The following is a 15,326-nucleotide window of genomic DNA, read 5'->3' on the forward strand; positions in this document are numbered from 1 at the left end:
TTAGTCAGTTTCCTGCCAGTTCACAGATGGCACATTTTTGTTTTGTTTTTTAAACCTGACAACATTTCAATAAATTACAATTGTAAATGTAAATGGAAAAAAAAAATCAGAATGATGCATGGAAATGATAAAAACTGAGGAACCAAATGTTTATTCAAAAAAGACAAGACAGGTTTATTTGTAGGTACCTGAACTAAAACCGTAAGAGTCAGATAGATTTAACATTTACAAGTGTCCGTTTTAAAAATCATTGTCACAAATGTCAGCTGAACTTGAGTCAGGATTCTGAATTATCTAATGATTGTTGCCTTTTTTATAAACGTTAATTATATGATCAATCATGAAGATGGCGATGTGAGTCGTTGTGTCTTAATAGATCCTATGAGAGGAGCGAGCGGAACTTGAAATAATTTCCAAACTAGAAATGACACTATAAATCAATCTAAATTGTATATTATATTTACAGTCGTGACATCTTGCTCCTCTGAAGTTTTAAAATTGTTCAGCTCTTCACTTCTCCTTGAAATGAGGCTGGCGTTCACCTTACTAACCCACTCGGCAATCTTCTGATCGGTGTAGTACACATCATCGTAACTGTTTCCCTGCAGCTTCTCAGGATACCCTTTGTCTTCAGAGGCCTTTGGTTCAGTTTGAATGGCGGAGTCATCTGACCCCATATCTTTTTGCTGCTTTGCTTTGCAGAGACTGGCATCATGTTTAACCCCGACCGGCATTATGACATCTGTGCCAGGATCACTGGTGTCATGTTTCATCGCTTGCGCTGGAGGGTTGACAGATGCCGGAGTCAATGATGCATCAAAAGTTGGCTTAATCACTCTGCTTGTAGCCGCTGCAATCTTGTCTCCTGCAAGAGAAACTCTGATTTTGTTGCATCTCTTTGACTCTGGAGTTGGCCTCCAATATTGTGTGTTTTTTTTCTTCAAGTCTTCAGCTCCTTTCTGCTTGGCCGGCTCCTTTCTGTGTGATGGCAGCGCAACAGAAATGCATTTCGACCTGCCGATGGGTGGCAGACGAGTGGTTTGTCTTGGTTTAGTCCAACACTTCAAAGATTTTGATCCAGTCAACATTCGTGCAAGTCTGGCTGGTATTCCAGTTGACTGGATATTAATAGATGACACCGGTGACTAATCAATTTGCTGGCAGTTGGTTTCCAAGCTTTGGCATTAACTTAAAATCCCCATCCTTCGCATCCACACCTGTTTAAAGTCAACCATTCCTCCCTGTTTTGGAACAACCGTACAATGTTGTCCGGGCCTTGGCAGCTTGTTATGTCTCCTGACAGGCAAACTGATCCATCTTTGACGCATGTCGCTCTCAGCTCATTTTATACTCTGTGGCTGCATCTTCAAGACTCCGCCCACCCCATTAAAACACATTCAGGCGCTCATCATGTAACAACCCTCAACCAAATTGGCCAAATTGCAATGTCATGCATTATATACATGTGTGATTAAGCTCACTCCCAAATGAAAAAGTGTATTTAATTTAATTTAATTTAATTTAATTTAATTTAAGTAGTGCACAGCTTACAGTGTCTCAAGGGGATAAGAGGCCTGGTTGTTGTATTTTGTGCATTTCTAGAAATCTCACAAAACCTCAAAATATTGGCTACCTTCAAGTTCAGGCTGCAAACTTTTGCACAGACAAATATTATGAGCACATTATTAGTGTCTTTTTTCCTATTTTTTTGTGAACAGTTTTCGAAATATGACAAAACACACTGCTTCAGATGTACTCCTGAAATAGATGTAAGCCCGTTCAGGTTACAGATAAAACAACAGTAAATAAGGAAAGTGGTGCATCTTGATGGATACATTCCTTATATTCATATAACAGTATTTCAGTGGCTTATAATATTGAAATAAAATCTTTCCCACAGTTATGAAGATCTGTCATGTAATTCTCCCCATGCAATACGCGAGGCTGGATGTTTCCCCTAGTTTCTACTTTTATGTGAACGGCATCTTGTGCCAAGAGGAATGGACTCTATGCTTCTGGAATACAGAGGCCATTTCGACAATATTAATTAAATATAGAGCCGGGGAGCGTTATTTTATGATCACACTGTTTGATTAGAAAGGCTTGGGAACGTGAGGTCCTTTTTGTTTTCCTATAAATCAGAGGTAAGAGTTGTTCATGAGAATCATGAGAAAGATGAAAATTCTCATTTAGCCCCCTAAAAAAACAGGTGAAATGGCAATTTCCTAACAATGATTTTTTTTTTTTTAAATTGTCCAGTACTGACTGTGATACTTTTGATATATTCACCTGTGGCAAAGCATGCATGTCCCCCAGATGAGACCTGACCACTCAGGATATCTATCACAGAGGAAATATGTGCTCTTTGGAGCGGGAAATGGCTTGTGTGTGCTGCAAACCTAAACCAGGGGTTTCAGTTTCAAGTCACGTTTCTCGTTAAAGAACTCCTCTGTGGCTCCATCTAAATCCACTTCCCGGTCATTTAATTAAAGTTCTGTCCAAATGGGGAAATGGAGGAGGGTGTCATACGGCAGCAGTGACAGACTGCACACTTACTGCGGGATATGCCGCTCGGCTGGTTTATACCTGCTGTCGTTCTCGGTGAAGAGCATATCTCGCTCCTGCAGTTTGTATAGGCTCCTGCGTCACTTAACATGTTGACGCAGTACACAACAATGCATCCGAGATCAGCATTGGCTCTAGAGTTGCAGCTGATGTATTGTGAACGGTGTGCTCCGACCGTTGACACTGTACACTGCCTGAATGGGCCGACTGACCACGCTGAGCTCACTTCTTCCACTGAGGCGTTCTAAACATTCTCCTTTATTCCTGTATGTGAAGTATGATGCGTAGAGGGGAACAAAAATAAGGGGTACAATCATCTTACCGGGTTTGAAAAGAAAAAGATTATGGTGTTGGAGTTTCACACCTAATGCTGAAGCAGGTTATTGTTGTCGTGAAGAAAAATGACGAATGATATATTTGATTGAATTCCGAAAAGTGTTGATTCCAAAAACACTGTGTCAAATATTGTGAGATCAATCAAAGAAAAAGAAATTAAAACTGACATTTAGGCCTTCTCACCAGCTCAAGTTTGCCTGTGTCGGTTAATCATATTCAGTCTCACGCCGCCGCCCTGTCCACGCACAGTAACCTCATTCTGCCTCCTAAAAGCAAAGAGGTCAAATGATCAGTCAGTAATGAAGTGTGAACCCAAGCTGGCTCCAGTATAAAAGTCAAATTAGGACACTAGAGAAAAATATTTTCCAAAAAGTTCTCACTGATTAAGAGTAATTAATTGCAAATAAGGTAAATGTATTCATTTATTGTGATTTCTGATTAGACGTAATTTTCCCTGTCCAGCTCTGACATGTCCAGTCAAGGGATTTTTATCGCCAAAATCACAAAGCCATCCAGGGGGAAATTGGGTGAGAGATACAGTTTGGGCATCTGCTAAGCTCACCTCCTGGATATCCCCCAAGATATTCTGGGCGCATCCACTTGGCAGGGGGCCGACAGTTGACCCGAAACATGTTGGTTGGCCCGAGAATGCCTTTGGGTCTCACGGAAAGAGCGAGAATACATTGCTGATCTCCTGACACTGTAACCTCAACCTGAATAAGTGGTGGGACAATGATCATGATGATGAAGCTTAAAGCCATTAACAGATTATTATCTTTGAAATCTCTCAAATGTTGGACTCAAAAGGAAAGTGCAATAGATGTTACATTAAAAGTTGTTTAACATTTGGGTATTTTGAGGATAATTGATTAGGTTAGAATTTTGGATCTCTGAACAAATGATGTTATGACGCTGGCATCAAAACCATCATTCTACCATAGTTTTAATAACATTTATGTCAATCTGTACAACATGCAATACATGCACAACAACAACAAAATCACGTAATTTCACCAACTGATTAGGGTTATTAATAAAAGGCTTATTCACAACCAAATAAACATATAAAATTATATTTTTGAATGCCAAACCTTTCATAGTAATTTAGTTGCTATAGAGCACTATAGTTAATTTGTATATTTATTTTACTTTGACTTCTAAATAGTTTATTAGTGCCTATTAAGATGTCAAAAAATGGGTATTTTGCTGGTATGGACGTTTATGTTCTAACTGTATTGGCAGTGGAAACTATGCTTGACCTTTCTCTGTGTTTTTTACTTTTCCCCACTGAATCCTCTGATTATCACCTGAAATCTAACAATTTTTGCCAATTTTTACAGTACCAAATTTTTGTCTATTTTCTGTCAAAATTTGAAACAAATTATTTTTTAAATTTCCTACCAATTTACTCAAACTGCTTTACCACTATGAATTCGAAAAAAAGAAAAGATTGTGAGATATCTCACGATTCAGTTAAGAGCACAGTAGTGTGCTGTACCAAAGTTTGAGCGCTAGAGAGCAGTCCTTGAACGCAACAAGAATAAGAGTATCAATTTCACAGCCCAGGATCCGAGTAGCGGTTGATATACATGTCACGACTGAATCCTGCAATTAATTTACGTAAGAAAATGTGGCACAAACGCAGGAGCGGTGCATATAACAAGGATATAAGACTGATTATGCCCCAAGGTCGTTTCAGAAATGGACAGCAGAAATGTCCTCCACTGGCAATTAAAGATTTCTTTCAATCTGGGTCAGTGGCGTTGCGCATGCGCAGCTTCGGGTTCTGCCTGACAGTGTCATAGCAACCGAGGCAGAACATCAACATGGTAAGTGTCTATGTTCCATAGACTCAGGTTCAATTTCTCATTTGGGCTAATTAATTTGTTTGTTTCTTTGTTTGATATTTTTATTTTCTTTTTGACCCGTTTCATAGTCGACAACCGTTGCTGCTCGATGTTACATGCGGCGGTTATGTAATCGTGAAACGCGAACCTTCTCTAATTAGCTTGTTAGCATCACTGTCAGTCAGCTGTCGCTGGTTTGCTGAACAACGTCCATTCTTACCTCCTGTTCTCTCTGGAAAATCTAATTTTCCTAAATCTAAACAAATCTGAATAACTTTGCCTGTCTGTCACAGTGAAGCTTAACGGCCAAATCTCTGAAATAAATCAGTACTAACCTGATTGTGCACAAGTAATTAGTTAAATGTGTTCATTATTGCTGTCTTATCCAAGTCTTATTATGTCCTCAGGCCAAAGCAATTACTATAAAAGAAGCTCTGGCCAAATGGGTGAGTGACTCCATCTGGTCGCCTTTATTTACGTTTAAATGAAAAATATTCACAAAATAGTAGTTAATATTGTTAATTATTGCTCTATTAGGAACAGGGCTTTGGTCAAACAGAACTAGAGGAGGATTAATTTCATTGATTGTGTCTGTTTACCCTGCTATGACAAATGAATAAGTGTGTTTTGCATGTGTTTTTCATCTATGAAGGAGGAGAAGTCAGGGGAGAAGGTGACCGAGGCCAAAGCTATAAAGCTATATGGTCAGGTTCCACCTATAGAGAAAATGGACGCGTCTCTCTCCACTCTCACCAGATGCGAGTGAGTCATTTCAGCTGTTGGATTTTTGCAGTTTGAGTCGCAAATGCGAAATAAAATTTGGTGTGCATTAGGTGTGATTTCCTCTGTTAACTGCATGGCTTCCAACACACAGAAAAGTCATCACAGAAATCCATCAACGACTGTATTAAATAAATCTTTTGCACAACATTGTGATTAAGTTTACTGAGCTTCATTTCTGCCAGGTAAGAAGTAGTCAAGTTTATGTGAGAGGTTTTCAGGCATAGCTATATGCATCAGGTATTGGACTGGACTGAACTTTTCCCCTTACAAATCCATCAGAATCCTTTCCCCGTCATTGCCAGACAATTATATTAAACCTATGTGTTTTCAGCAAGAAAGAATAATGGTGAACAGGAAGAAACAGTCAGAAACAGGTCTTCATTTCAAGAAGATGATGACAGTGATAGCTTTGAGGTTTGTAGAATTATTTCAAGTAGGGGCACTGAAACGTCTCAAAGGTGAGGAATATAATGTACATAAAAACACTTCGCCCCTGGTCTCAAGTGGCATGCGTTATTCATTTTAAGACATTCTAATAAGAAATAAAGACGAATTCCATGATAATGACAGATGTTTGGGTAATATATCAGCAATTGTATCAAAAATTTTATCTCAGCTAATGTTTATATGCCCCATTTAGGGAAAACTGAGGATTGGTGTTGCCATTTTAAGTTGAGTCTTGCTATGTTCTCAGCACAGACAGAGGAAACTCAAGATGTGTAGCTGATTAGCAGTCTAATCCAAACAGTGAAACTAAAGGCACCAGAATAACCAGATATGCCAATGTTTGTAGGACTAACAATACACATGTTATTCTACATATCTATTCAAACCATGTGACAATATTTTCTTCCTAACACCTGCCTTGTGTTTTCCCAGGAAGCTGTCTCTATCCACAAACTGCATTGAGAAAATAACCAATCTCCAGGGCCTCAGTGAGTATTTTTGTTTTTGATACATTATAGCTATCAACTAGACCATTAATTTTAATATTTTTGCTTTTTCTCCCAGAAAACTTAAGGATTTTGTCATTGGGAAGAAATAATATCAAGGCGCTCAGTGGGCTGGTTGGTTTTCTGTTGTACTTTTTTTCTAACAAGTGGTCACACATTTTCAAACTTTTTTTCCATTTACATGAATTGTGTGTGTGTGTGTACACCTAGGAGGTCGTAGGGGACACATTAGAAGAGCTCTGGATTTCTTACAACTTGATTGAGAAGTTGAGAGGAATCCACTGCATGAAGAAACTGAAAGTCCTCTACATGTCCAACAATTTGGTCAAAGAATGGGGTGAGTCACACTCAATCGATCAGCGTATCAGGAAATGCAAACATAATGTGATGTGAAGAGTGTCTGTTTTGCACAGGAGAGTTTTCAAGGCTTGCAGAGTTGCCTTGCTTGGTAGACCTGGTGTTTGTTGGAAATCCGCTGGAGGAGAAGCACTCAGCTGAGGGGACGTGGATGGATGAGGCCTCTAAAAGACTTCCTAATCTCACCAAACTGGATGGTAGAGATGCTTCTATTACACTCGTATTTTTAAGTTGATGGTTAAAAAACTAAACCGCGCACTCTAGGCTTAGTATGAAAAGTAACTTGTATGGCATGTGAAAACCCCCTGCCTCAGAAAACAGCAATCTATTCTCCGTCAGCACGTCACTGCACCTCCAGATATGGGATAGTGATGGTACTTTGATGATTGGGACGCTATAAGTTTATCCTGCAGCTAGCCAAACCAAACTGCAGTGAATACGCTGCTAGATTTAACATTCACTAAGCAGGACTACAGCATAGCAATTACACTTAGCCAAAGACATACTTTTGATTTTCCTTTGTACAACACATCATTTTGATTCTTACTCGATTTCTATCATGATTTACCTTCTTTCAATGTTGTTCCCAGGTACGCCAGTAATCAAACAGGAAAATGAAGAAGAAGCTGAAGACACCCGAGAGGCATGACGTTCCGTTTAACTAGCCACGTCCCTTCTTTTCAAACTTTCCGTCACTTCACTTTTCCCCCCTGTGCTTTCTATATTTTACATATTTCTACTACACATTTAACAGAGTAATAGACTGATAAGCACAAATGCAAGCTAACAGGCGTTCAGTGTGTGTGTGTTTGTGTGTCTAAATTTGAAAAATGTGTTTTGCGTGTGTGTGTGTTTGTGTGTTTGTGTTTGTGTGTGTGTGTGTGTGTGTGTGTGTGTGTGTGTGTGTGTGTGTATGTGTGCGAACATGCGTGTGTGACCAGAGAGACCAAACTGTGATATCCATCCACCTATCCATCTTCCCCCTTCGCTTATCCCGAGTTGGGTCGTGGGGGCGGCAGCTGGAGCAGTGAGACCTCCCCCTCCCACACCACATGGTCCAGCTCCTCTGGGGAGACCCCAAGGGATTCCCAAGCCAGCCTGGAGACATAGTCTCTCCACCGTGTCCTGGGTCTTCCCCTTGGTCTCCTCCCAGATGGACATGACTGGAATACCTTCCCTGGGAGGTGTCCAGGAGGCATCCTGACCAGATGCCTGATCCACCTCATCTGACTCCTCTATGCGGAGCTGCATCGGCTCTACTCCAAGCTCTTCCTGGATGACCGAACTTCTCACCCTATCTCTAAGGGACAGTCCAGCCACCCTGTGGAGGAAACTCATTTCGGCCGCTTATATCTGCAGTCTCGTTCTTTCGGTCACTACCCACAGCACGTGACCATAGGTGAGGGTGGGAACGTAGATCGACCTGTAAATTGAGAACTTCACCTTCTAGCTTACCTCTGTCTTCACCACGACAGACCAGTACAGAGTTCGTATAGCTGCAGATGCCGCACCAATGTGCTTGTCGATCACCAGCTAGATCCTTCCCTCACTCGTGAACAAGACCCAGAGATACTTGAATTCCTCCGCTTGGGGCAGAACCGCTTCCCCGACCCAGAGTGGACATTCCACCTGTTTCTGGTTGAGCACTATGGTCTCGGATTTGGAGGTGCTGATCCTCATCCCAAACGCTTCACACTCGGCTGTGAACTGTTCCAGTGAGAGCTGGACCTCATGGCCTGATGAAGCCAACAGAACCACATCTGCAAAAAGGCAGAGATTCAATCCTGCGGCCACCAAACCGGATCTTCTCAATGCCCAGGCTGCACCAAGAAATTCTGAACATAAAATTTATGAACAGAATCAGTGACAAAGGGCAACTCTGGCGGAGACCAACTCTCACCAGAAACAGGTCCGACTTACAACTGGCAATGCGGACCAAGATCTGACACAGATCACACAAGGACTGAACGGACGGGGTTCGGTACCCCATATTCCTGGAGCACTCCCCAAAGGGCTGCACCTCCAGTCTGCCGCCTTGACAATAGAAGTATGGAACATGGCCCATTTGGACTCAATGCCCCCTCCCGCCTCCCTCGGGACATGGTTGTAGCTCCGCTGGAGTTGGGAGTTGAAACCCCTTCTGACAGGGGACTCTGCTAGACCCTCGTTCCAAGCAGACCCTCACGTTACGTTTGGGTCTGCCATGTCTGACCGGCATCCTCCCCCACCATGGGAGCCAGCTCACTACCAGGTGGTGATCATTTGCCAGCTCCACCCCTCTCCTCATTCGAGTGTCCAGGACATGCGTCTGTATTCGACAGCACGACTACAAGGTCGATCAAAGAACTGTGGCCTAAGGTGTGTTGGTGCTAAGTGCACATATACCCTTATGCCTGAACATGGTGTTTGTTATGGACAATTCGTGACAAGCACAGAAGTCCATTTACAAAACACAGCTTGGGTTCAGATTGGGGGGGCCGCTCCTCCCAATCATGCCCTTCCAAGTCGCACTGTCGTTTCAGACCCCGCGCTGTACGTCGAGGTGAGTCCGACTATATCTAGTCGCAATCTCTCAGCCTCGTGCACCACCTTGGGCTCCTTTCGTGCAGCAGGGGTGACTTTCCATGTACCAAGAGCCAGCTTCTGCAGCCAAGGATCTGACCACCAAGGTCCCCTGCTCAGAACCGCTCGGCTCACTCTGCACCTGACCCTCTTGGCCCTTCCTGTGGGTGGTGAGCCTAGGGGTCCAAACTGTTATATAAGAACACCAATAATATCGTTTCCTTTTTAATTATGGCATATGACGAGACTAATATTCAACTCAAGACCATTAGGTATTTATATGTAGAGATTGGAGGATCCTAATTGTTTTTTCTCAACGGTTACAAGAACAAAGTCTGACTGACATCCATGGGGAAACACCTCTGTGATGACTTCGCTTTTGATCAGGAGATACTTTTAGCTGTGCGTATTTGCCTGTCAGGAGTTGATCATGAGCATCAACAGTAACACAGTCCTGATTCTGCAACATGATAGCTGTTTTATTTACTGTATGGAGATTTAAGGTGTGGTACGATTTTAAATAAGCAATCAGCTAATCACTATATGGATGATGCACTGAATTGATTAATTTGCACATGTTAAACACCTTGTTCTAGTAGTTTTTTAAAGCCCTAGAAATGGGAACAATGGAATTTTACTACAGTGAGTGAAGTATTCACAACTAGTTTTAAAGTTTGTATCTGCTGTCCTTGTAGTGTGGCATGGAAAGATGTGAACTCCTCTTCCTGGCACAAAATATATCCCTTTATTTGATGATGTTTGTCAAAGTGGTATTATGCTAGGTTGGAATACATTTTTATCTATATCATATGCATTTACTATTTGATACTGCGGTATTTATGCCAAATATTAATGTTCTTAATGTGTACTCTCCATTTTCAGAGTTTAAAATAATGTCTGTTGTCAACAATGAAAGTATTACATGTTTAAAACTATTGTTGGAATGTTTGTATAACAATTGTAAGGTGTAAACATATTTTGATATTCAATAAATACGATTAAAGTAAAATGAAGTTTTTGATGGATCGATGTCATAATATTTGTAATATAATATTTTATATTTTATTCGAACCAATAGGAGTACGTGCGTTCCCCTTGTTCAGAATCGCAATCATTCCATTGGTTCATATACGTGTCACTCGCTTGTTTCACTTCCTTAGCAACGCCGCTTACCCGGAAGTGTTTATACTGCCGCGAAAAGTCAACAGTCCCAGCTAACGGCACGGTCGAATAGAAGTTCTAGAATGTGACAAAGCAGTTTCATCATCGTAATTCCAGTTTTAATTGCACACGGGTGGTACCTCAATGGTGTGAATTTGTCCCCATGAACGCGGCGCCGTGCGGCCGTAAAGCGGCCGGGGGTGTGGAGGTGAAGCGAGTGATCGCGGCGCTGTGTGGGCTGCTGGCGGCCGCCGGCGTGCGACAAGTCCCGGCGCCGGACACCTTCAGGCGGGCCAAGTTCGGCGCTGGAGCCGAGGTGGTGCGTTCACGGCCTCCCCTCTTCTCTCCTCCTTTTAACTTCACTGTCAAAGGCCAAAAGATTGGACTGTTAATATACGCTTTGTTAGATAGCATTGCCTGGATGTAGAGAGTAAAACTGTACATTAACAACCTGCATGACCCTGCATGTTTGTTATATTTCTTTTTATAGGAAGATCAACTGTGGTGGCTGCTCGCCAACGTCCTGCAGAAGATGGGGACAGGAGACTGTGAAAAGGGTAAGTGAAAAGGGTGTCCACAGTTTCAGTAAAATCCATCATGCTGCTACTGTATTATATACTATATCACATGTGTCAAACTCAAGACCCGCGGGCCAAATTTGGCCCGTCATGTCATTTTATGTGGCCTGCGAGAACGCCTTAAAAGGTCTGATTGTGATAAAATAAATAAGTCACACATGTGCATTGACCATAAATTATATTTCCCACAATTCATGTTACCCACGAAGTAAAGGCATCCCGCCATTAGATTGCAGTGTATCCACATCGATGCAATTTTCAAGTGGAAATGGAAAATACAAACGATCCCTAAATGTCCAGGAAGAGAAAAGGCTGTTTCAATGGATATGTATCATTTTGGATTTGAATGAGTAATACATTCACAGTTATTTAACATTGAGGAGTAGTTACAGTTATTCTACATTACATTTGGTTACATTTACACTGTTACCATTACATGTGGCCCTTTGAGGGCAACCGTTATGCTGATGTGGCCCTCAGTGAAAATGAGTTTGACACCCCTGACACCCCATAAAAAAGTCAGTATATAGTAACTATATACTGACTTTTTTATGCCTTGAAATCCACTTCATTTCTCACCTGCCATTGTATGGTATTTCTTACTGACTGTTTTTTACACTAAACTGTACAGATAACTCTGCTGCTACTCTCTATATTCAAATTCAAATGACATAAATGTATACATTTTGGGTTTTTTATGCTGATACTAAGGTGAAATCTCTATCATCCTTTCACCTTAGTACCAGTCAATTGTATCTGTGTGCACTTCACTGTTAATGTTCCCACTGCCCTTGCTTCGCCCAGTGTTGTAGGCAAAGCAAAGACAGTGGGTGAATTGGGAGACTGCAGAAAGAAGAACCGTGAATTTGAGTGAGTTGTGGAGCATAAGGGCTAATAAAATTAGGTTTATCAACTGCCTTACTGACCGAGTTGGGCATTCGCGAACAGAGCCCAAAACTTGCGGTCAGTAGCATGTCTCAGGCAGCAGGACGAGCTAGTGAATGGTTGTGGCTAAAGAGGAAGCATGTTTAGCCGGGGAGGTTGCTTAAGAAAGATAGTTAGCTTTTGGAAGAGCTACTGTATGTAGCATGGAGGGGGGTGTTTCTAGGATGCTGGATTTCACTGTCAAGCCTTCTTGAGGTGTTGTGGGCCTAACTCGACAAAACACTGATGATGGAAGGTGCCGAATTGAAAACCCCAATGATATGCTTCAGGCTGCTGTTTGTTAGTGTAGGTAAGTTGTGTCTGGCTGGAGGGGTGATAGCCTGCTGGTAGCTGGCTTGTTTTGTTTTAGATAGCTTCCCTACAGCCTGGATTGGCCTTCTAGACATGTTTTACCTAGGATTTTGGTTCAAGGGACGGTAACACCATGTCCTGTGTATAAATGAATGCACTCTATTACTATTTTGTTTATCTCATGTTACCGTGGGAAAGTGAGAAACAGCTTCTCGATTCCTCTGGATGTCTAGTACATGTGGAGAAATTGACAATAAAGCTGACCTTGACTTGACTTTGAGATACTGTTTTTGTTTATTTCTTGAAAAGATAAACGGTGATGAACGGAGCAGCACTAATTGAATAGACAGATAGAGAAGCTGCAGGAAAGAGGGAAACAGTCACTCTTCTCACAGTTCACACACACCAGCACTCGATGATGTCCACTAACAGAGGGCTCTTTATCCAATGCACACAATCACCTCATTTTACTATATCGTGGGGGGAATTGATGTGTATCAGCCAAGTGTGTTGTTCTGTGTGAAGCCTTAGAGCAGCAGAGGAGGCTGGTGGTGTCGGGCCTGAGAGAGGCGGGGTACTTCGCCGACTGGATGGGCCTTGGGGAGGGGTCTGGGGCCTCCAGCCGGGACCTCCTCCTGGCTCTGGGCTGGATGCTCGCCACCGGAGCCCTGGAGGCACTGCTCACACTGCAAGTACAGCAGTTGGACAAAACACTCCTCGCCCCGTTACCCGTAAGGACAGCCGTTCCACATTATTTGATTTTTATCTGCCATAAACAAGCATATTTTAAATAAAAAGGAAATAAACAACATCTCTATGATTGATAATCACAAATAGAGCTGCATGCAACACCGTATGTCAGCGCTGTGTTCATTGCCTATGCTGGTGATCGAACGACGCAGTTGAACGGAAAAATATTTTTGGCCTGCAAGTTGTCATTAACGTTTTTTGACGTGTTGTAGAGCTGCACCCCTCGTTGTCGATACCATATTCAGTCAAACGAGGCCCCGTATCAGCGGTGTGTGTTTGTGTGTGTGTGCTTAGGTGCTGTCCGTGACGTCTCAGAAGATCAAGGCGGAGACCTCTTCTCTCAGGAGGCTACAGTGGCTGATGGGTCGTCTGCGTCACCAGGGCCGGACCCTGCTGTCCATGCAAGGTGAACGAGCCCGGCTGCTCCATGAGGTGAGGAAGTCTGATGCGGCCATCACTTAGCATCTTTGCAAATGTCTCAAATATGATAATATTGCAAAGTGGAATTAAAGAAAAAAAAATAGGATAACAGACCTCTACATAACCTTAATGGAGGAATCCATGTTTTGTTCAGGTTCTTTCCGCCAGGCTTCCTTCCCCTGCATCTGCTTCCTCATTGAATCAGAGCTCCAGCTTTTTAACAGAGGTGTGTGAATTTTAAACAGTTTAGCTCCAACAACGCTAACACAGCTTTTGAAAGGCTGCAGTTTTTGTTAGTTTCATCTGTTCACATTTCTCTTATATGAGTGTGTTTGTGTTTTTACATGTGTTTTTACATGTGTGTACACCGTGCAGCACTGTGCTAGTATGCGGCAGCTGTGTGACCTTTTCGAAGCCTACCTGAACTGGAGGCATGAGGAGAAAATCTTCTGGACCTGGATGGCAAGTTGGAACACACACACACACACACAAAAAAAACACTTGCTCACCATGAACGACTGAGGAATGACCCACAGAATTCATGTGTGTGTGTGTGTGTAGGACAGCGTGATGGATTGCCAGGTAAAAGATCAGGCTGATGTAAAGCCGACACTCCCAACTTGCGAGATGTCAGAGAGGCTGGAGACCATGAGACTGGCCATATCCCGGGTAATAATCTTGAAAATTTTACTGAATGTAATTGAAAATGATGGCCTTTTTTGCGTGTTTTTTTAAGCAACCGGGTGAAAATAGAAATCTGTAACAGTCGCATGTGACTTCTATCCCAGAAAGGTGAGAGGAAAGGCAGAGGCGTCGCCGAGGACATCGTCTCACATCCTTACCGGGCCAGGCTGCGGGCTGACCGGCCGGGTGGAGCTGGCGGCTCCGCGTACGGCGAGTCCGATGAGCCAGAGGCGTCCCAGGCTGTTTGGCTGCTTCGTGAAACGGAGGCCAGGCTGACGGAGAGGAGGGACGCACAGAGGGCGGCCAACAGGATGCGGCTGCAGGAGATGATTGGCGGGATGGAAAAGCTCCTGCTGATTCCGCCGTAAACTCCAGAACATCAGAACTCCTTCAATCAACCTCATCCTGGAATCTTAGGCAACCTTTTTTTAAATCACAGTGTGTTTCAGGAAATAAGAATAGCAGACTTTGTCAATACTGAAACACATTAAGGGTTTCATAAACATTGAAATATCAATAAAGATATTTTGATTATTTAATGAAAGAGCTCCATGGGCTGTTTTCTTGTTTGAGAGTGCTCTATACAGTAAATATGTCTGATTATTCTCAGCATTCTTGGCATTATCATCATTATTATGATTATTATATTTGAGTTTAGCTCTTCTAAAAAGCACCTCAAACCAAAGCCAGTTGTAATTACATTTTTTTACCCAGATTTGCCCTGTTTTGACATGTGATAAATAATCAAGCTTTTTTTCACAAGTGCCAATACAATTATAAGAATTGGTCTAAAAATATTTCATGAGAAGTCAAATGAAAAATTTGACACACCGTTTCTCACTGGACTTTTTGAAAATAAAAGGATAAAGATAAAATGACTCCTTCCTCAAATAATTATCGTTTTTAACCCTGGATTTGCCCTTTCTTTTGACACCTGCATAGATAATCAATTTTTCTTCTTTAGTGTCAAATTATTTGTAAACAAGTATCAGACAAGAATTCAAATGAAAAATCTGACGCAGCATTTTAACCGGAGACCTTACATACTGTCACATGAATAAAATAATGGGTGTGTTGTAAAGCACGCAAATACG

The 15,326-nt window shown here is 42.2% G+C and overlaps 2 protein-coding genes across 2 annotated transcripts; both read left to right on the forward strand.

Annotated features, from left to right (window-relative positions):
* Positions 1-4,462: 4,462 nt before the first annotated feature.
* Positions 4,463-10,412, forward strand: dnal1 (dynein, axonemal, light chain 1). The gene is made up of 8 exons (XM_086160925.1): positions 4,463-4,730; positions 5,156-5,194; positions 5,401-5,510; positions 6,411-6,466; positions 6,543-6,598; positions 6,695-6,821; positions 6,898-7,038; positions 7,432-10,412. The coding sequence occupies exons 1-8, from the start codon at positions 4,728-4,730 to the stop codon at positions 7,488-7,490; spliced, it is 591 nt and encodes a 196-aa protein (XP_086017051.1). The 5' UTR covers positions 4,463-4,727; the 3' UTR covers positions 7,491-10,412.
* A 193-nt stretch (positions 10,413-10,605) lies between these two features.
* tedc1 (tubulin epsilon and delta complex 1) lies at positions 10,606-15,069 on the forward strand. The gene is made up of 8 exons (XM_086160763.1): positions 10,606-10,883; positions 11,055-11,121; positions 12,904-13,109; positions 13,423-13,560; positions 13,703-13,774; positions 13,924-14,010; positions 14,110-14,217; positions 14,337-15,069. The coding sequence occupies exons 1-8, from the start codon at positions 10,728-10,730 to the stop codon at positions 14,598-14,600; spliced, it is 1,098 nt and encodes a 365-aa protein (XP_086016889.1). The 5' UTR covers positions 10,606-10,727; the 3' UTR covers positions 14,601-15,069.
* The last annotated feature ends 257 nt before the right edge of the window (positions 15,070-15,326 follow it).

The sequence above is a fragment of the Fistularia commersonii genome, chromosome 15 (assembly GCF_037954325.1).
Source record: "Fistularia commersonii isolate RoL2024-O1a breed Wild chromosome 15, RoL_Fcom_v1.0, whole genome shotgun sequence".
NCBI classification, from domain to species: Eukaryota; Metazoa; Chordata; class Actinopteri; order Syngnathiformes; family Fistulariidae; genus Fistularia; species Fistularia commersonii.